This window comes from Pygocentrus nattereri, chromosome 20, assembly GCF_015220715.1.
Source record: "Pygocentrus nattereri isolate fPygNat1 chromosome 20, fPygNat1.pri, whole genome shotgun sequence".
NCBI lineage: Eukaryota > Metazoa > Chordata > Actinopteri > Characiformes > Serrasalmidae > Pygocentrus > Pygocentrus nattereri.
In genome coordinates, this window is record NC_051230.1 from 13,011,491 (window position 1) to 13,034,566 (window position 23,076).

At 39.7% G+C, this 23,076-nt stretch overlaps 1 protein-coding gene across 2 annotated transcripts in view; it reads right to left on the reverse strand.

The window, feature by feature from the left end:
- Positions 1 to 23,076, reverse strand: part of fam172a (family with sequence similarity 172 member A) — a 234,570-nt gene that overhangs the window by 110,849 nt on the left and 100,645 nt on the right. For both annotated transcript variants that reach the window (XM_017691133.2, XM_017691134.2), the window contains exon 7: positions 19,239 to 19,451. In XM_017691133.2, coding sequence (XP_017546622.1) covers positions 19,239 to 19,451 — 213 coding nt within the window. The remainder of the gene's footprint in view (positions 1 to 19,238; positions 19,452 to 23,076) is intronic.

The following is a 23,076-nucleotide window of genomic DNA, read 5'->3' on the forward strand; positions in this document are numbered from 1 at the left end:
ACACCAGGATTGGCAAATTCGCCACTGGTGCCCTGTGCTCTTCACAGATGAAAGCAGGTTCACACTGAGCACATGTGACAGACGTGACAGAGTCTGGAGATGCCATGGAGAGTGATCTGATGCCTGCAACATCCTTCAGCATGACCGGTTTGGCAGTAGGTCAGTAATGCTGTGGGGTGACATTGTGCTCCATGTGCTCGCCAGAGGTAGCCTGACTGCCATTAGGTATCGAGATGAGATCCTCAGACCCCTTGTGAGACCATATGCTGGTGCGGTTGGCCCTGGGTTCCTCCTAATGCAGGACAATGCTAGACCTCATGTGGCTAAAGTGCGTCAGCAGTTCCTGCAAGATGAAGGCATTGAAGCTATGGACTGGCCCGCCCGTTCCCCAGACCTGAATCCGATTGAGCACATCTGGGACATCATGTCTCGCTCCATCCACCAACATCACGTTGCACCACAGACTGTCCAGAAGTTGGCGGATGCTTTAGTCCAGGTCTGGGAGGAGATTCCTCAGGAGACCATCCACCACCTCTTCAGGAGCATGCCCAGGCGTTGTAGGGAGGTCATACAGGCACATGGAGGCCACACACAATACTGATCCTCATTTTGACTTGTTTTAAGAACATTACATCAAAGTTGGATCAGCCTGTCGTGTGTTTTTCCACTTTAATTTTGTGTGTGACTCCAAATCCAGGCCTCCATTGGTTAATAAATTTGATTTCCATTGATGATTTTTGTGTGATTTTGTCAGCACATTCAACTTTGTACAGAACAAAATATTCAATGATAATATTTCATTCATTCAGATCTAGGATTATTTGAGTGTTCCCTTTATTTTTTTGAGCAGTATATATATATATATATATATATATATATATATATATATATATATATATATATATATGTATATATATATATATATACAGTGGGTTGCAAAAGTATTCATACCCCTTGAACTTTTCCATATTTTGTCACATTACAACCACAAACATAAATATATTTCACTGGAATTTAATGTGAAAGACCAACACAAAGTGGTATACAATTGTGAAGTGGAAAGAAAATTATACATGAATCAAAACATTTTTTACAAATAAAAAACTAATAAGTGCGACGTGCAAAAGTATTCAGCCCCCCAGAGTCAATACTTTGTGGAGCCACCTTTTGCTGCAATTACAGCTGCAAGTCTTTTAGGGTATGTCTCCACCAGCTTTGCACATCTAGTGACTGAAATTCTTGCCCATTCCTCCTTGCAAAACAGCTCAAGCTCAGTCAGATTGGATGGAGAGCGTTTGTGAACAGCAGTTTTGAGATCTTGCCACAAATTCTCAATTGGGTTTAGGTCTGGACTCTGACTGGGCCATTCTAACACATGAATATTCTTTTTTTTAAACCACTCCATTGTAGCTCTGGCTTTATGTTTAGGGTCGTTGTCCTGCTGGAAGGTGAACCTCCGCCCCAGTCTCAAATCTTTTGCTGACTCCAACAGGTTTTCTTCCAAGATTGCCCTGTATTTGGCTCCATCCATCTTCCCATCAACTTTGACCAACTTCCCGGTCCCTGCTGAAGAGAAGCACCCCCAGAGCATGATGCTGCCACCACCATATTTGACAGTGGGGATGGTGTTTTCAGAGTGATGTGCAGTGTTATTTCTCCGCCACGCATAGCGTTTTGCATTGTGGCCAAAAAGTTCTATTTTGGTCTCATCTGACCAAAGCACCTTCTTCCACATGTTTGCTGTGTCCTCAACATGGCTTCTGGCAAACTGCAAACGGGACTTCTTATGGTTTTCTTTTAACAATGGCTTTCTCCTTGCCACTCTTCCATAAAGACCACATTTGTGTAGTGCACGACTAATTGTTGTCCTGTGGACAGTTTCCCCCACCTGAGCTGTGGCTCTCTGCATTTCATCCAGAGTCACCATGGGCCTCTTGGCTGCCTCTCTGATCAGTGATCTCCTTGTTCGGCCTGTAAGTTTAGGTGGACGGCCTTGTCTTGGCAGGTTTACTGTGGTGCCATACTCTTTCCATTTCCGGATGATGGATTGAACAGTGCTCCGTGAGATGTTCAAAGCTTGGGAAATCTTTTTATAACCTAAGCCTGCTTTAAACTTCTCCAAAACCATATTCCTAACCTGTCTGGTGTGTTCTTTGGACTTCATGATGCTGTTTGCTCCCCAATATTCTCTTAACCAACATCTGAGGCCGTCACGGAGCAGCTGTATTTGTACTGAGATTAGATTACACACAGGTGGACCCTTTTGAGTCATTAGCAGTCATCAGGCAACTTCTGAATGCAATTGGTTGCACTCAGGGAAAAGGGGGCTGAATACTTTTGCACGTCGCACTTATTAGTTTTTTATTTGTAAAAAATGTTTTGATTCATGTATAATTTTCTTTCCACTTCACAATTGTATACCACTTTGTGTTGGTCTTTCACATTAAATTCCAGTGAAATATATTTATGTTTGTGGTTGTAATGTGACAAAATATGGAAAAGTTCAAGGGGTATGAATACTTTTGCAACCCACTGTATATATATATATATAAAATACACAATCTCAAGGGCACGCACACACACACACACACACACACACACACACACACATATATATGTGTGTGTATATATTTATGAGAGAGAGAGAGAGACAGAGAGTGAGAGAGAGTGTAATGTTACTTAGAACACAAAAACAAAACAAAACACACAGTGATCAAACAGTAATCCCTAGGAATGTAAAACTGAGTCTTCCTATACTCAAAGTAAAATGATTACAAAAACAGAACCAAAGTTATCACATTCCTCAAATTCAGTCAACAGAAAGCGTATGTTGCTTTAATACCACAGAGGAGGTGTTGGATATTGGACTGTTTACTGTGCTGCTGTTAGTGTACATAACTGTGTGTGTGTGTGTGTGTGTGTGTGTGTGTGTGTGTGTGTGTGTGTGTGTGTAAGACTGCTCCTCTGTGACACACTGGAAACATCAGGTAACATCCCCATACCTTATCAACCAAACACAGTCCAACACCTGACCACCTCATCACACACACACACACACACACACACACACAAGAAAACAAAGGTGCATACATCCACCCACACCCATGCACATTATCCACCATGTGATTGACTCCCCACTCTGATAGAGCCCACACTTATCACTACAGCATTTGCATACTGTGTAATTATTTCCTTGGGTTAATTAGCACCGCAAAACAGGCTGCCCTTAGAGACCACCTCTTATTGACAGATTCACCTGTCTTTCTCTCTTTCTCTCTCTGTCTCTATCCATATCCTCTCTCCTTTCTCTCACCATTTGTCCCTCTATGACTCTCATTCTCTCCCACTTTGTATACTTTCTTCTTACTTCTGTGTCCTTTCTCTTTTTCAGTCTTTCTCCCTCTTTTTCTCTTTCCCTTGTCTCTCCTTTCTCTCCATCTCTTTACTACTTTCTCTATTTTTTATTTCTCTTTCTATCTCCTCTTCTCACTAACTATCTCTCCTACTCTCACCGCCCCCCACCCCCCCCCCCCCCCCACCCCCCCCCCCCCCCCCCCGCCCCCATCCTGACAGATTCCCTGCTGTGCTGTAACCTGCGGTGTCTCAAAGAGACCAACATCAAACGTGTATATGAGGGTGTGTGTGTGTCCACATGCATGTTTGTGTGTGTATGTGTGTATTTACGTGTTGTAAACTTCCACAGTCTCCATATGCATAGACTCAACACAACAAACAGCACAGAGCTTTAAAGCAGAGAGGCCAGCTCTTAATAGAGGTGCTGGGTCATTATGGCACACTCTCTCTGCTCTCTCACTCTTCTGTGATCACGGCTCTTAATGCTCGGCACGTTCCCCCTTTTTTCCTCTTCCTATTTTCTCTCTGCCTGCGCAGATGATGCACACACAACATCCACCTCACACCAAAGCACTTATGCTACAGTTCGAAAGTTTGTAATTACTTGTCTTATTAAAGGAACTCTAGTGTCTTTCAACCCAACCTCTGCCTACTTCAACTCTGGTATACCGTATACTGGATACGATCGATTACCACAGACAATAATCTTGGCACGTTTTACTGTCATTAAAAGAAAAGAAAAAAGCTGACAGCCTGTGTGGCTTAACCATCAAGTGTTGGAATCATCGTCAGAAGATTCTCAGACAACGTAATTCAGATGGACCTCCTCCTTCCTCATCACTGTGCACGGTGCTAGCTACTACTGTCATGTGTGAGCTGATGTAAAAGAATTAGCCATTAGACCTCTCCTCCCAGCATCTTGAGGTCTCCAGTGAAGTTGGGGTAGCGGCAATTTGAAAAAATGGGGTGGCGTTTCATGTGTCTCGGGAGAAGCTCGTTTTAGCTTTCATCCTCCTTTTTATTGCATTGTGTAGCAAGTGGGTGAAACTGGATTTAAAAACAGAAACAAAAATGTATTTATTTGAAATGTATAATGTTTTGAGTACCAGCTTCATGTTATAAACATTTTACGTATACAGTCATATGTAAAAGTTTGAACTCCCCTGGTCAATGTTTTGTTGATTTTCTAAATGAAAATAAGTTAACATCCTCCACATAAAACACAATTTGCAGAATTCTTGTCTGTTTGCTGAATTTAACACATAGAAAAAGAATAAAAATAAAACATAAATGTGGCCCATACAAAGATCATGGCACATTTAATATGTTTACACAACTTAATATGTTAAAAATTTGACCAGAACTGTTTGTATACGATTGTACATCAATCCACAACCAACCCAGCTTTATATTGCTAAAACAGGTCATTCCAAACTTTTGAATGGTAGTGTGCACACATGCAGACAGTAATGTTAGAACAGCATACTATACATCTGTCCTGGTGAGAGAATGAGTGAGAGAGAGAGAGTCAGAGAGACAGTCAGAGACAGGGAGACAGAAATAGAAAGAGAAGGTGGTGAACTTTGAGACAGCAACACTTTTTCACTTTTTCAACTTAGTGACAGTCACTTGGCTCTAGTCTGCTGTCACTAGGGGAAATGCCACTAGCTGCATGAAGCTGCCATGCAATCACTGTCACTCATTCACGGCCTTCCATCTGTAAGCTGCATGTGACCGTATTAAACGAAAGAAGGCATAAATATGTACAAATGGCACAGCACACATGGAAGATCAAAAACAAACTCATGATAAACCCAACTGACACATCTTTAATATGCTTGGACATATCAAATATATCACAGTGGGATCAAATGTCAGGACTACTGCTCTGTTAATTCTTAGTATAAAAACAGCATACCATGTACAAGGCCATGAGCTATGTATGCAAGGGGCTACTGAATGAAGAGCAAATACAGTGTAGAAGAATACCAGGATGTCTAAGGATAAGCAAGACCTGTGTGGGCGTCTGTTCAGATTCTTCCCCGAGTTAGCTAAGGAATGTAAGCTACCTGTGCTCTGCACTAATTGCCAACTAACAGAGACAATAAAACATTCAAGTATTCGAAATAACTGCAAGGTAAACTGAGTTTCTGCAGGGCTAATAAACCTCATGGCTATTCATTTCATAAGTTCTAATTGCTTCATACAGCCGCTTAGGTCAGGCTACAGTAAGCTAGAAATGGTAGCATTTATCCATGCTAATTGTAAGGTCAAAACACTGCAAACTGCCACAGCGCAAGTCTCCAGACCACCTTTAAAAAGCACTCTTCTGCTTGACTGAAACAACTGCCTTCCATGGCCACAGATGCTGGGTAAACACAGCTCTTAAACACCTCAACTCATTTGAATAGCTAACAGCGAACAAGCTAATTTTCCTTTAGGTAAATGATTAAATATTAAACAAGTCTGTAATTACACATTTATTTGGTATATCATCATCACTCAATCCCTTAGAATGTGGACCCTGACTAACCACCATTTGCTTGGATCCATATTAGCATTCAGCAACCAGTTAGCTATGCTGATACTACATGTTTGGGATTGAAGGTGAAGAATAAAAGACTGGAGAAATTCAATATTGCCTGTTGTGAATGTCTGCGGCATGCAGGAGTGCTTCGTATTGCCTGATAAAGCTGGAGCAGAGTTTTGTGGTGGCGCGTGCACTTCCTGATAGCATGGAAAAACTAGCTGTCTCAGGTTGGCTAAATAACCATTGGCACTCACTTCCTGTAGATCTGTTCTCCACACCTGGCCAGTCACGGACAAGGTGCCCCTTCAGAGACGAGAGGGACAAATGAAAGAGCCCTCGTATCACACACGGGGGAGATCAAGGAACAACCAAAAAAGCTTGCTAGCTTGAAAACTGTACAGACTTTAACTACTGGCAAGCTCACTGGAAGCCAGGCAAGATGACAGTTGAGGCTAGTGGAGAGGATGCTGCCAGAATAATAACATGCTTAGTGCCCGCAAAAAAAGAGGAAATGGAAAAGAGATGGAGAGGGGGGAAAATGAGGATTTGGAAAGTGAAATAAAGAGACACAGAAGCTTGTGCAGAGAGGTGCTTGGCGCGTAAAGAATCCTGGGCCGTACGTCACTGTACAGCAGCCTGACCTTGCTGCCACTGAGCTAATCTCAACAAAATTTGGTAGTGCATTGTTTCAAATCAATAACTCATTAACAAAGTACAAAAGGACTTGTGCCTGGCTCGCGGGGGGGGTCCTTGTTAAAAGACAGCTCTCGGCTGCATATGGCCAGAAAGGTCATCTTTGTCACATCTCAACCTGCCTCGCACCAAGCCTGCGATTGTCAGATTAAATTACTCCTCAGGTTTAATTGACGCGGTGCGAGGTACACGGGCGGCCGCTCAGGCGAGGGCTTCGGAGGAAGGGCCTGCTGTGAGGGGCCTTGCTTTGGGTCCTCACAGCAGATTGGATGTGTTTAAGGTTGACCTGACAGGAAGATTGGGAGCAGACATCAGAGCGTAGCCGCAGTCGGCAGGCCTCGCCCCCGCAACGGGCGTAACGCACAGCTTCACAACACCAGTGCTCTGACGATAGAGAGGGCTGCTGGGCAGTTTACATGCAAAAACAACAAAGTAGAGAGGTACAAACACATGGGAAAAGTATAAATCTCAGTTCCAAAAAAGCTGAGACAGTATGCGAAATGCAAGTAAAAAGAAAAAGCAGTGATTTGTAAATCCACTTTGACCTGTATGTAAACGGAAATAACACAAAGACAAGATATTAAATGTTCTTACTTAAATACATTGTTTTCCATCTTAACCTGATGACTGTAACACCATAAAAAAGCTGGGACAGGGGAGAAGACTAGGAATGGTTTGAAATGATAAAAATGTTAAAAAATCTTAGGTGATACAATAATGCCTGGATATAAAAGGAGCATCCATTTCACCCTCTATAGTGCACATTATTATCAAAATATTCAAGAAATCTAGAGAAATCTCTGCGTAAAGGCCAAAAGCCACCTTTGATGGCACTGCGTTAAAAGCAGGCATGCTTCTGTGGAGGACATAAGCACACGGGTTTGGGGACACTTGGACAAACCGTTGCCGTTGTTCACTGCGGCATTCACAAATGCAACAACTGCATACCATGCACAGTGCAAGCCATGCGTCAACAATGTCTAGAAACACTGATGCAGCTTGTGAAATACACTGAGGTAATTTGTAGTCTGATGAGTCAATCTTTTACATTTTTGTAACGGAAATAATGGATGTTGTGTTCTCCAGGACAAGGAAGAAAAGAACCATCCAGATTGTTCCCAGCATGAAGGTCCAAAGCCAGGGTTTGTCATGGTATGGAAGTGTATTAGTGCCCATGGCATAGATAACTTGAACACCGCTGAAGGCACCATTACCACTGAAAGATACACACATTTTGGTGATACATATGCCACTGATCTTTTTCAGGGATGTACATGCTATGCCTGACCACAGTCCAGACATGTCTCCCACTGAAATGTGCATTATAAAGCACAAAACATGAAGGCTCTGAACAGCTGCAGACTTGTATATCAGAAGAATGGCAAAAAATTCTGGATCAAATGATGTCTTCTGTCCCCAGAGTATAATGTGTCTTTGTACTGTTTATAATTTAACACCGGTCAGAATTCACTAGTCACTCCTTTGTGTTTTATCTGCATTAAATATACAGTTACAGCTTTTTGGAACTGAGTTTTGTATCTTTCTTCAAAAAACACACACACAGCTGCAACTACTATTTAAAAGTTTTTGTATTATTTTTGAATAATATAAAATCATATTTCTTGCAAATAGAAGTGTAAAATTTGATGTAATATTGATTTGATGTTGATTTGTAATTTGTTGCTAGAACTTTACATGGTCACAGATTGTGGCAAGCTTATTTTATTATAATTGAGAAAGATACTGTATAACATTAATTAAGTTACAATAAAATTAGCACCAATAAAGTCGAATGACAAAGAGGTCATTACATGTTTTTATCTGATAATTTTTCAAAGCTTTTTAAAACAATATAAAATATTGACTAAAACGTCTAAAATACCTTCTGGTGTCTAGTGTACAATCCACACTGTACAGGTTATTACGTAATAAAATATCAACAGGCTTTTGACTGTGCTGTACACCAGTGTCAAATGCCCTCTTACATATCACGTAAACGCAAATCAATATTTTCACACGTACACACACATACACTCAGAAGCAAAGTAAATAAGCCTCGACACATAACACACACGCAGAAACAGACATACGGGTTAAACAGGTGAGTGGCCCTGGACCTCAGTTATTGACCTCCTGCTTTGGCTGTGTCATAAGTTCATACGTTTAATTAAGCCAAGCCCAGTCACCACGCATGTCCTTGCAATAAAGGGTCAGGCACGAGGTCTTGGAGGCCAAAGTTCAGGCACGCTCAGGGCCTCCAGAAAGTGTCCTGGAGCGGTGTGAACAGAGACAGTGTGAAGGTGATACAACGGCAAGGCTGAATACATATCGCCTACTCCTGACAGCTCCACCCAGAGCAGGTCTTATCTAGAAGACGTGCGGGTTAGTCATGTACGAGCCGAGCATGGGGAAACAGAACATCTCCAAAACACGGATTCTGCGGGTCCCGCAAGGATTAGGTGAGGAGGAAAAAACGAGGGATAAATAATGGATGGCGTTCCTAAGGAGACGGAGGCGGCCGTAGGGTACACGGTGTGTGAACACCAGCCACTACCCCAGCCTGCATGTCACCTTGAACTGGAACTGACTCCAAAGCAATACCGTACCACTGACTTTCTCATGCACTCATGTATCAACTAATGCAACACTCATAAAGCCTTAAGCCATCACAGATGAACTCTATTGTCAAATTTGACACATCAGGATTTATGACATAGGTTAATTGCTCATTTAAATGGTAACATTGTCAAATTTATTGCAGTATTTGACTATTTCTTTAGCATATTTTGCTCTAAACATCTGTTATGCTGCTCCCAACTATCCGACTCAGTAATTTTCTCTACAATTAACCATTTCATATCACAGCATTCTGAATGACAATTTATATTTCAGCAACTTAGTTATGCATTACTTTAAAATGCTTTTTCCTGTTCACCTTATTAAACAGATATGTTAAAGTATGACAATTAAATATTAAAATATTCATATGCCATCTTTGCATCATATAGGGCATGATACCAGTTTTTCTCTGAAACTTGCCTGTTTCTGACACTTTAACACCACAAAGCTGTAAAATTAGCTGCTATTAAATTAAGCACTTAGAAGAGCATCTAAAAGTAGGAAGAAATACACAGCTAAAAACAACTGTGAGTGTGTGCAATTTCAGGTTAGATTTGTTACAGGATTGTATTCTTTCTTTTTTCCTCTCTGATATCCAATCCAGCATTTTCTAATATTGGCTTCATACGGATACCTATTGATACTGTTATGCTATCTCTACTTGGCATGGCTATAGATAAATTTTGAGAGAAATAAACACTGCCTACCTCAGAGTCACAGCACTGCAACAACAGCCAATGTAGTGTCTTACTGCGTATATACAGTATCTCACAAAAGTGAGTACACCCCTCACATTTCTGCAAATATTTCATTCCATCCTTTCATGCAACAACACTATAGAAATGAAACTTGGCTATAACTTAGTCAGTGTACAGCTAGTATAGCAGTGTAGATTTACTGTACTCTGAAAACAACTCAACACACAGCCATTAATGTCTAAATAGCTGGCAACACAAGTGAGTCCACCTCACAGTGAACATGTCCAAATTGTGCTCAAAGTGTCAATATTATGTGTGACCAACATTATTATCTAGCACTGCCTTAACCCTCTTGGGCATAGAATTCCCCAGAGCTGCACAGGTTGCTACTGGAATCCTCTTCCACTCCTCCATGATGACATCACGGAGCTGGTGGATGTTAGACACCTTGCAGTCCTCCTCCTTTCACTTGCCCGAAGGTGTGGGCAGCCCTATCCACAGCACCCAGGGATCAGTTGGGGGTTAGGTGCCTTGCTCAAGGGCACCTCAGTCAAAGACTGTTCATTCACTGGCTCAGAGGATCAAACCGGCAACCTTCCAGTCACAGGGCTGGTTCCCTAAACTCGTGCCCAGGACTGCCCAAATGAAGATACGAGGAGGTGTGCTTTATGAAGGGGCCAGTCAGAGTATATTATTGTATGGGATGGGCAACATTATCCAGCACAGTTTAGCAATTTCCCAGCTCAAACACTTACAGATCCTGGAAGTTAACTGAAGAATTGAATCAAGTGTACAGAAGAGAAATCAGAAAACTGTAGAAGACAGTGCTCATCTGGGCTGTGTATGATGTTACTTTAATTCTATTAAAGCAAATGCCTTAATAGAGCACTGGTACTAGATCAGTACTTTGGATCAGTTCAAATATGAGTATCTATGAGTAGAACATAAAAAAGGAATAGAGTTAAATGAATACTAAATAAAAAGTTGAATCACTGACTTGTTATTCAAAAATTACTATGCAACTAATATGTGAATATTGAAAAGATGTGTAAGAAAACAGCAAGTGATGGGTCCTTAGAGTTTAAAGGATTAATGGAGACCCTAATGTCTCATTGTAGCACTGTATATTTATTTATTTCAACGGGGTTAATTTTTCGTTGTTGAGAGTTATCAGTACAGGTTTAGGTTTTTGAAATGTCAAATATTGAATATAGCAATTTTTATCACTTTACCAATAAATGCAAGTATTTAGACTGCACACAACTTTTACTAAAAACAATTTGAACTCTCTCTCTCTATTTTTTATATATTTTGATTATACATACATATATATATATATATATATATATATATATATATATATATATATATATGTATGTGAACTCCGTTCATCATTCTAGACAAATCTACCATTACTCCAAACTTTTTAACAGCATTTCCAAATTGTTGAATGCTATAGCACATAAGCTTTTCATTTATGTTGATAAATGAATGTAAATTATGTAAATTTTTCATATTTTGCTTTTACAAGTTTTCAAAGATAAAAGCAATGACATCATCTCTATGGTTAACCTATTCAACATAGCTCATCAAGAACTTCTCACAATGTCTAAAAAAAAAATGATTTATATATTCAATAAACATGAAGACCAGTTCAATTGTTCAGTGTCGAGTAAATAAATGATTATTATAAAGATCTTCAACAGTCATTACAATTTGAAAAGGTTACTTTTTTCCTTTTTTTAAACTTCAGTGCACACAAAATATTTCCTTCACCTTGACGCAGAACAGGACAGTGAGCAGTAAATGCAAATAAGTGTTCTAATACAGATCACTGACCTTCTAAAAGAGAAATAAAACACTGTCTAGATGATATACAAAACAGAAACAGAGCGAAGCACCATACTCAGAGCGTTCAATAAACTCATGCCACTGCTGCAAGGATCTGACACTTAAAGTTCTGCAGGCACTTAAGAAATGAATAAACGAACAACTCAGAAAGAGCGACAGTGCCGAGAGAAAAGAGGAACACTCAACGCGAACGAGCTGCTGCCGCTCCAATGCTTTATGAAGGCCTAACACTGTCTGTCTCTCACTCTCTCTCTCAGAACAAAAAGCAACAATAAGAAATCTGAGGGAGGAAAAAAAGTGAGGAAAAAATTATTCTAGTCATTTAGAAAAACGGCTCTTTTCCCCCTGGGGCTGGGGCCCTAAGCCTGTCCTGGTTAGGCCTGAATGAAATCTTTGGAAGCTTCTTAAGCCCTGAATGTGGGTTTTGTTCCTGCTATTCCTTCGCTTGGCTGACAGAAAATAGGTAACTGGATTAGGCCTCAAATTCAGAGTAAAGTGAACTCCCAAAAAACTTCTATGTGCCACCCCCACCTCTCTCTCTATCTCTCTCTCTCTCTCTCTCTCTCTCTCTCTCTCTCTTTCTCTTTCTCTCCTCTGCCTCCTTCTCTGTCGTTCACCCAGGCTCTCCAGAGACACTACACTTGGGCCTTTGGGGCTGTGATCTTTCAGAGTGGTGGGAGATTATGCAGGGGCACTATGAACCCCAGGGGGGGCCCCAAAAAGTAAGAGTGCTAAAGGCAGTTAAGGGCTCCTTAACGAGGGTAAGGAAGCGTATTAATCAACTCAACTCTGGCCAGGACGAAGCTAGCTGGGCTTGCTGGAGTGACATGCAGGTGGTCCTACGCTCGGCGGGAAGTCAAGGAGGGGAGGAGAGGGGTCTGAGTCTGGCACAATACAGCTATAAAAGATTAAAAAGTACCGGAGAATGAGAGTGGGCGCAGCCCCGCCCCCTACTCTAGGGCCTGAGAGGATGGGTGGAGATGAGGGAAAAACACACATGCGAAGTCGCAAATACAAACACACACATGCACACGGCTTGAAGCTGAACATTCATAGAGACATAAGGTAGTGTGTCAGCAGGTACAACATAAGAACACAAAGTCATGGCTTCCTCTCCTCTGAAAAGGGTCTGATAGGTGTAACTTCAGTCAGGACACTCAAACACTCAAACTAATCGCGACCCTATCTGGACTAAGCTGTTAACAACAACGATGATGATGTTACAGTGATATATTACACCAGGATACACTTTTCAGAGCAAAGGTATTGTACAGTTGTAAAGTTTGTTTATTGCTGAAATTAACATACTTAAATAAATAAATAAATAAATAAATAAATACATTTAAAAAGCCTGTGCAAAAAGTTATGGCACATTTTATATTTTATGTTTTTACTTTTCTCAATATGTTAAAAACAGCAAATAAATATAAATTGTGCACTAAAATGTTCACCTAGAAAGTTAAATTTTAGTCAAATTTTTACATACAACAGTATCATGAAGGCCAATTTAGACTCATTATAGACACACAATTTTATGCAAAGTATTATAGCCTACAAACAACAACAATCTAGTTGTACTCTTTTAAATGCATTTATACATTTTTGTTTCATTAGTATTTTGCCAATTCTGCAACTAAATCTGGCCTTGCCAATAAAACAAACTGAACTGAAATTGATTAATTGTTTAATAACCACAAACACCAGTGAATAACTAAAACCAGATTCTAGTAACTGCACAGAAGCAAGCAATTGATCCAGGGATGGATTACTGACCGGGCCTTTGGGACCAGTGCCTAGGGACCTCTGACAGCTAAAGGCCTTCTGAGTACTTGGATCATGACTCCAATACTTGGGACAATACACTGCACATATTATGCTACATGAATAAATAGGCTTTGAATATGAATGAATGATTAAAGAAATGAAATTAATGGATAAATGTTACCTTTTCTCAGGCCCCTAAATTTTTGTACTGTTATTGATTCATTAGATAGTGCAGTTGTTATTCAAATGGGATAGCAACAGCACTATGCAGCAACATTATGGGGGGTGTTTTAGACAGTGCGTATAATCTTCGCTGTGTCTGTTTTAGTATTTAGTAACTCAGTTTGGCTTAAATCTGAAACCAAAAAGCCAGTTTTATTTTTTAGCATTACCCAAAGTAAACAAACACAAATGTGATATATTGAGGTGTTGTTTTCATGTCTCTTACTGGTCTTTTTTTTCGCATTAATCGCCAAGATTCCAAAATCTATTGTCAAAAAAAAACTTTTAAAAATAAATTTTGATGATGTAGGATATAGAAACAGGAATTGGCAATAATATTTTCTGAATGGTGACAAAACATTTAGCGGAAAAAGTGTTTGTTTATGCCTGAAATGTTGCGAAAACCTACAATGGAAATGGTACAGCTGGACAGAGGAGGCAAGAAACAATTTTACAAGGACTGCTGCCATTTACAGACAGCCTTTCAGAATAGAAAGTACTCAAACAGCTCTACGCTGGAGAGAAACCTGATCTCTCCCATAACTGTTTAAAAAAATAAATAAATAAATAAAATAAAAATAAGTAAATAAACATAATTTCCTTATCAGTAGAGTCAAAGCCACACAAGTTATGGCACATATGAAATCGGAGAGGGAAACATGTCAACAAGCTTCCATCTCTATGAAACAACTTTATTTTTTTTGTTGTTTAGTGCAAATGATGCCATCACATAAAGCATTTATATCACAAAAAGTCAGAAACAAATTTCTGGGCATCAACAATCAGCATAAATATGGAGCTGATCAGATGTTAGCCTATTTTCCAGCAAAACAGCAGTGCCTCATTTAAAATTTCACAGCCAATTTTAAATGTGGCATTGCTGTTTTGCTGGAAAATCACAATACATATGATGCATCATCAAAGTGCCTTCCGGTGTCATGATGTTACATTTTTGGTTTTAGTTTTAATTTTAGTTACATTGCCATAATTGCCTACCCATGACACTGCATGGAATGTGGATGTGAGTGCTTGGTACAGTAGAAGGAAATTGAGTACAGTACTCAAGGCACTTGAGTACAGTACAAGGAAATATATATGCAGTGTTTTGATTGAAATATTCTCCTAAACTCCTTGCAAATAACTGAAAATAGAGAATTCATATGACACTAAGATATTCAAAAGTAAAGGACATAAAAACAATAGACAATGACAAGTAGCATCTTTTAGACAGCCCCACCACACCAAGAAACAAAATTTCAAAGCAGTGCACTTCACACAATGATAGGCTGAGAAAGTATTTTTTTTCAGAGAATTAATTCTAACAGTGATGCCTGATGCAGAGTTTTATACATTTTAGAAAGTACAACTTTCTTCAACTCTGTGCCTTCAGAGGTTTGTAGTATGTCTTTCACTTTCATGTTTACTAAAGGAATTCTATGTGGGCAAGCCTATGTAAGCTTGCTGTAGTCTCACAGACATGTGCGCCACAGTTACTGGCTGTCCTTGTGCTGGTTCCTTTGCTGCTGTCCAGCATGTATAATGTAAGCAGCGTGTTGGAGAGGAGGTCCAGCCTAATGTGGTCAGAGTGAAGAATATTGCATAGTCCCCCTGCAGAATTCAAAAAACCTTGGCTTTAACGATCTCACGCTGCTAGCATTATAAAGTGCAAAAAGATTCTGGGGACGGGACGGAGGAAGGAGGGGGACAAGATGGTGGAAAACCGAGGAAGTTGAGGGTGGGGGATAGAGAGAGAGAGAGAGAGCGAGAGAGCGAGAGAGAGAGAAAGAGAGAAAGCGAGAGAGAGAGAGAGAGAGAGAGAGAGAGAGAGAGAGAGAGAGAGAGAGAGAGAGAGAGAGAGAGAGATGCCTCATTATATGAGTCCTAAACTAATCCAGCTGAAATATTTATTAAGACATTAATATGGGTTTTTTCCCTCACCTCCTCTAAGGATGAAGTTCTTCTCACTTGTCCTTCTCTCTCTCTCTTTCTCTTTCTTCTGCACACACACCAGTGTGACCACAACAGCACATGAAGATGTCAGCAGAAGTAAGTTGAGCTTCTATCCATACTGACAGGGTGTTTTCCCTCATCGGCGCCGCACGGGAGCAGAATGCACTCTCAACACGTACAGCAGATGAAAACGGCTCACAAAGCTACGTTGAAGCGAGAAAAAGAGCGAAGTGCCAAAAAGATTCACACTTGCTGATGACCATTTCACAGAATTCCAAGTCTACCTTTAATTAAAACAAGTTTGATTTTCTTCCTTTTCCTGCTGAAACAGTTATTTTAGCAAATGTGAGCTCCAATTTTCATCATTGATGTCCATTAAGAGCAACAATGGCTGCACATTTCAATCAATGAGCTTACATATCATATGTATTTGTACAGTCAGTTGTCCCAATAGCCTCTTGCTCTGGTTCTCATAGACAGTCTTTGGATTTTCACCAGAAACTCTTGAGAAAATCTATAGCTTGCCATATTTGTAATTTGATCAATGATTTAGCTATAGCCCTCCTCCAAGCACTGTCCAGTGTAGTGTGCTGAACATGCTGAAGGTATTATTTTAAAAGTTATTAAAAAGCAGTAACTGAATGAGAGGGCTACAATCGCAGATCCTATCTTAGCAAAATACAGCACAAGCATTTAGGTTTCAGCCTGGACTACAGACAGGTCAAAGGGTTAAACTAAGAAATTGTGTTATTGCCATGAAAAAAAGAATGGTATTAATACTTAACCGCATTGTGATGTTAATAATGCTTTGTTAACATGTAATTAAAACACTTGTGTTAATCAAATTCAGACAGTATGTGAAATGCAATAAAACCAAAAAGGTGTGATTTGAAAATGCACTATGACCTGTACTTAAACAAACCTTTACTGATTTGTAAATAGACATTGGTTCTAATACTGATGCCACAACATATTCCAAAAAAGATTTGGACAAGAGCAATTTAAGACAAGAACATTGTGAAATGTTCAAAGAATACACACCCACACCCACAGCCAAGAAACACACTGGACAGGTTGCCAGTCTATTGTAGGGCAGACTGTTCGCCACAAAAAAAAAAATCCATCAGCAAATAGTATAACGTTCTGCAACTAGTGATTGCAAAGATTTAGAGTGCATAATAACATCAACAGGTTAAGGCTCAGAAATACTTTGAAAAACAAGACAATAAGACTGTCCTATGGACAAGAGAAGCCACATCAACAACATCCACAAACGTTACCGACATCTCTGGGCTCATCGGAAATGAACTGATGAACAGCAGAAACGTGTGTTGTGGTCTGAGGAGTCAACCATTCAGACTGTTTATAGAAATAATCAATGCCGCGATCTTTCAGCCATGAAGACCATCACCAGTGCAAAGTTCAAAAGCCAGGATCTGACATGGTGTGGGATTATAACAGTGCCCATGGGTAACTTGCACATCTTTGAAGGCACCATTAACACTGAAAAATACCTTTTGTAGCAACACAGGCTGCCTTCTAGACAAGTGGTTCTCAATGCAATACCTCAGGCTCCCCAATTTTTTTCTCTAACCCAACTCATAACACATATGTGTAGAGAAAAAATGTGGACTGTCTGGAGGTCCCTGAGGACCAGTCTGAGAACCTGTTTTAGACGACATCATTTTCAGGGACATCCATGATTATTTCTATGCGACAACGGCAAGCCTCTTTCTTCATGCATTACAGCAGCGTTGCTGAGTGTGTGTGCTAGACTGGTCTGCTTGCAGTCCAGATCTATCTCTCATTAAAAAACAAGTTATGCATTATGAACTAAAAAATGTGACAAAAAAGACAATATCCACGTGCATTCATGCAGCTGAAAACTTGTATAACAGAATACAAAAATTGCTTTAAAAACAGAATCAATGTCCTTAACCCCCAAGGTTAAGGATAATTATGTGTTGTTTAAAAAAAAAAAAGTGATATAATCACATTCTTGTCCCTACTTTTTTGGAATATGCTACAGGCATCCAGTTTGGAATGAGCATATATTTACAAAAGAAAAATTTATATATATATATATATATATATATATATATATATATATATATATATATATATATATACATATCAAATCATGCTTTAGTATTGAAGTTTAACACGGGTCAAAGAAAATTTACTAATGACAGCTTTCAGTTTTTATTAACACATCACTCTGTCCTTCACAGTGTTTCATAGCCTTTTTAAACAACAGTATTTTCACAGTTGCAACGATACATATTGTACATTGCAAAAATACCCTGAAAGATTATGATATATCTCCACCATATAGCCCACTTTTACATTTCTCATAAGCGACACATCCTCAACACGTACAGCAGTGAAGGAAATGGCTCAGAAAGCTACGTAAAAGTGAGAAAAAGGCGGAAGTGCCAAAAATCTCAAAGCTTCGCACTCGCTGATGGCCATTTCACAGAATTCCCTGTCTACTTCTTATCGTGTGTGAGTGTGTAAGTGAAAAAAAGGGGAAGAAATGCATCATTTGGGCCACATTAGAGAGTCCTGCTATAGAGTGAAGTCATTAAAATAAGTGAAGGGTGTCAGAGTTAGTTTGCTGTTGATAGTATGACCGTCATTAAGCCGGCTTGTTTACAGAGACTGAGAAAAAGTGTGAGGTATCGAGCTTTTTACACTAGTGTGATGTTAATAATGCAGATAATTATATTTCTCCACACTACGTGTGTGCGTGTGTGTGTGTGTGTGTGCGTGTGCGTGAAGGTAGTGCTGGAAGTGTGTTGACAGATCACACACCACTAGTACGTGCTGGTGGTAACTGACAGCGTAGTGTGTGTGATATGACACATGCAGGCAGACAGACAGGTAGTGGTCTATCAAACTTCAGTAAAACAAAGCATTTACTTTAGGCTACAGTTTTTTTGTGTGTTTTTGGTCTTCTCATCTGACCTGTGTGCTGCTTTTTGTTTGAGCTTATTTATTTATTTGATTTAGCAGCAATGTTCACCGGAAAACTGCCCAGGGTGTGTGTACTGTACATGCATACATATGTGTGAGACTTCAGCAACTGTGGGAGAGGTGGCAGGGTGGGAGAGAAAGAGCAAGAGAATAAAAGAGTGAGCAAGAGAGAGCAAGAGCAAAAAACAGAAAAAAGCAAGAGGGAGAAAGAGAGAGAGAAATACATAATGTGAGAGAGAGCAAAAGAGAGAAAGCAGGAGAGTGAGAGAGAGGGAGGGGGCAGGGGTGGGAGAGAAAGAGCTAGAAATAGATGATGCGAGAGAGAGCAAGAGCGAGCGAGCAAGAGAGAGAGAGAGAGAGAGAGAGAGAGAGAGAGAGAGAGAGAGAGAGAGAGAGAAAGTGAAATGGAAAGTGAGAGTGGGTAGAAGAGCTTTCTACTGATACACACACAGTTTTAAGTTGGACTGCTGCCAAATACTGGGCCTGACCACACACGTGTGGCCCTCTCACTCAACTCCAGTAAACCCTTTCTCACCCTGCATTTCTTTCTGTCCTCCCTTCCCTCTTGTCCCCTCACTCACCCGTATGGGGATGCGCTCCGTCTCTCGCTCCTTCTGTGGGTTGCGGTACTTCTCGTAGAAGTCTTTCTTCTTCTTTCCCTCCCTCTCCTCCTTGCGCTCTCGTTTTTCTGCAGGCTCGTCTGAGGTGTCCGGCGCACTCTGCTCAGCTTCTGGAACCTTCTCCACCTCCAGGAAGTTTTCATTGGGGTTCAACACGATCACTCCATAACCCTCCTGGGACACAAACAAACAAGTGGGAAAACAGTAAACAAGCAGGAACAATACTCCAGAGCTGTGTGTGAATTTACATGTGTGTGAGGTGCCAAAATAAAGCAGCACACAAAATAAAGAGCAGAGTGACCAGAGGACTGAAGCCACAGTCTTAGATCAGAGAGAGAGACAGAGAGAGAAGGAGAGAGTATTTTTTTGAAGGATACACTTGCTCACTGAAATACATGCTCTAACAGTGCATTGATGTGCTTCAGTGGAACTACACAGCTGTGAATAGGACTGTGTTTACATTAAAGCTACCCTGGGCTATATTGACTCCTCTATGAATTCTCTATTAAAAATCATTGTTAGACTAGGACAAGGCTTTATGTAACAAACAAACATTTTTACTTACAAAGCTGCATTTTTATTATAATGGAATTGTATCATTTAAAAAAAAAATTCTACTTAATTCAGTCCTTAAGACGAAAAAGTCGAGTCGAGTCAGAGTGGTCACTTAGCTCTGAAATTCTAAAAGAAACTAACCAATTCAGAATTGTTCACAGTGGTGGTAATAGAACCAAGTCATCTGAAGCTTTAATACCTCAAAAAGCTACATTACATAAAGTTGCTACACTAAAACAGGCAGAATTTGACAGAATGAGACATTGTATCACAGTATTTTTGAGATAAGTTTTTGGCCTAAAACATTCTTTTGAAACAAGATATATGTAGGGTGCTTTAAAGTAATTTTATCTATTTTATCATTATTAACATTATGTGTAGGTTCACACGTCATTCAGGACAGCTAATATAACTGTGTTGTAGACGCTATGACCCCCACACCTATCACCATCACTGTGAAGTTTTTTTTTTTGTTTTTTTTTACAATAAATAACATCAAACCACTCTGAATGACTTTGTATACATCTGTCTCAAAACTGGTGGAATTCCTCTTCAATCTGAGATTACATTAAAACCTCAAATAATATTTGCATGTGCTTTTATATAATATTAATGTTTTTTTGCAACTTTTGTGAATTTAAAACAAACAATTTAAAAAGGGTCAATAGGTTTCGTAAAATTTTGGTCAAGCTTCATGTGCCGCTGTCAGAATCTCTGAGACAGAAGCAAATTATCCAAATTATCCATGTTGAAGTGTACTCTAAAAATAGCCAGACACACCACGTTTAAGGAAAATTAATTAAACAAGCATAATGTGTTGATTAAAGCTTCTAATATGATAACGTTGCAGGGCGTGCTAACAATTAAAGAAAGTAAAACAAATACAGAAGTTTGATTAAGAGGAAAAAAGGCATAATAACAAAACGTAAATGCTGCAGATCATTATATAACGCTATGTTTAGAAGAGAGCATTTCATACAGGACTGTGCATGGCAGCATACAGGCATCCTACGGAGTCACTCTACACTCTTCACATCTCTATGAAAAGAAAGTATGTCTTTAAAATGCCTTTACCAAGAGTTCACCCTCCAACATTTCTCATACATATTACTTGCAAATGAGCAGAAACTGTGCACTAAGCATAACAAACTATAAACTAACATTTAAGTCCGCTTTGCTTTTTAACAAGAAAAACACAGAATTGGAAAAAGTTGTATGCTAACACATCAGTTTTAATTAAGCAAATAGATATAAACTATGTGAAACACAAACAACTAGTTTTAGTGCACCACAAAACTGCTAAGATTTACACAAATAAATGACATTTCTACAGATCGTCTAGATAAATATGACATGTATAAACTTCTCTTAAAGGTTTTGTGCATATTTAAATTTTAAATCTGCACACAGTTGCAACAAAAGACAGCAACAAAGCCAGTGTCATTTTCAAGGGGCTAATTAAAAATTAAGCATCTGTCAATAACTTACAATCATAATTAGATCACATGATGAAGCGCAGACAAAGCACTTTCACATTCTAATCAATACAAATAAACTCCTGCTGCCCTCTGGTCTGTCTGCTCTGCAAGTGTGACTAATAAAACAAGAATTACAACTAATAAAGTTGTTGCGCAGTCCAAAAATAATAATAAAATATTTCAAACTGCTCAATTAAATTTAAGAGTGATAATGGAGTTAAAAAAGAAAAAAAAAAATAGTAGAGCATAAATTAAAAGGCAGTAAAAAAAAGAATAACTAATTTAAAAATCTTTCCGTTTAATTCTGTTAACTGGACATACAGCAAAAATCAATTAGGTAACTTTAATTCACTTTGCAGATAAAAGAACTCCTTATCTAATCCAGTTACCTTAGTTTCTTTCTCATATTTAACCCGTTAAAAGGCTTCCAGGCTTCCATTCCTCACAGAACAAAAAGCCAGTTTGCATTGTTTTCAATGCAGCTCATGAAAAAAAAATGCTTTAGTACAAAAATAAGCCAAGAAATTGAATGGGTTGAATGTGATATTCACATTCATCACAGCAGTACTAAATTCAGCATGAATCAGTATGTATTCAGAAGGTTTTTTTTTTCCTGGTTAAGCCGAGTATGTGTTGGCCAGGCTGAGTCTGGCTTTGCGGTTGTACTTGGTGGTGAAGCAGGCTGAGTGGAGCTTAGTGCCACTGCCCACTGGTGGCAGGCAAGATAAATGACTGGTAAAGAGACAGTCTGTACTGCACCAGCCATGCTGCTTTTCTCCTTCTCCTCCGCTGCCCGCCTCTCCAATGGCTGCCTTTCCCGAGCAAGTTCCACAAGCTATCTGGTCAAGCAGAAGGAGAATGGAGTACGGCCGGGCCTTTGCCCAATACAGTTTTGCTGCACCAGGGGGCTGCCCTGCTGCCTCAGTGTTTCCCACACCCACACAGAGGGGTGAGCCTGCTCCGACTCATCTACGTACAAGTGGCTCTTTCAGAAAAAAATCGCTGTTATCATGAAATGAAGAATCAGAAAAATACAGAAGCTAAACAATGTACAATTAAGATTTTGTTTGCGAACAGCCTCAGTGTGTGGTGTTACGACAATAAAAAATATTTTAAAATTTATTTTACTTTATTATTAATTATTATAGTGAGCATATTTACAAGAATGAAGCAAATAAAAAAATATTTACTTTATCCATTTTCTCCCAGGAATCTTCAAATTTGAACTAATTAAATAATTTATATTTTAATTCATTTTAATTTCTTTTTAGAGTCAGTACATCCTAATTGATTACTTAAGCTGAGCATACAATAACATTTAAGAAAAACTTAAAAATGAATAAGCAAATAAACATGTGTAAATTAATCAATTAATGAATGCTGTAATTGATTGTTTTAATGTCATTCTATATGCTCAAGAAAAATTGTGTGAAATTCTAAGTTCCTCTCAGTTATTATTGCTGTGTGGTGTGTCGGGCTCTTCCCATGCCCCCCGTGCCCTGGGTGGCACCTCCTCATGGGGCAGAGGTAGCAGGCCCTGGCCTCTGGGCCAATGGTCAGCCTGGGTCAGTGCGGCCCCTCACTGGGGCTCAGACCCCACTAACCCGCCGCTGGACGCCCTCTTAAGCGCTCTTTTGTCCGCCTGTCTCAAACCAGCCGACTCCCTTCACGCAGTGCCACAATGGCCGCCGCACTCCTTCATCTTACTGAATCTGACTGACTGACAGCACGCTGACACCCAGGCAAATATGCACACCACCATCTGG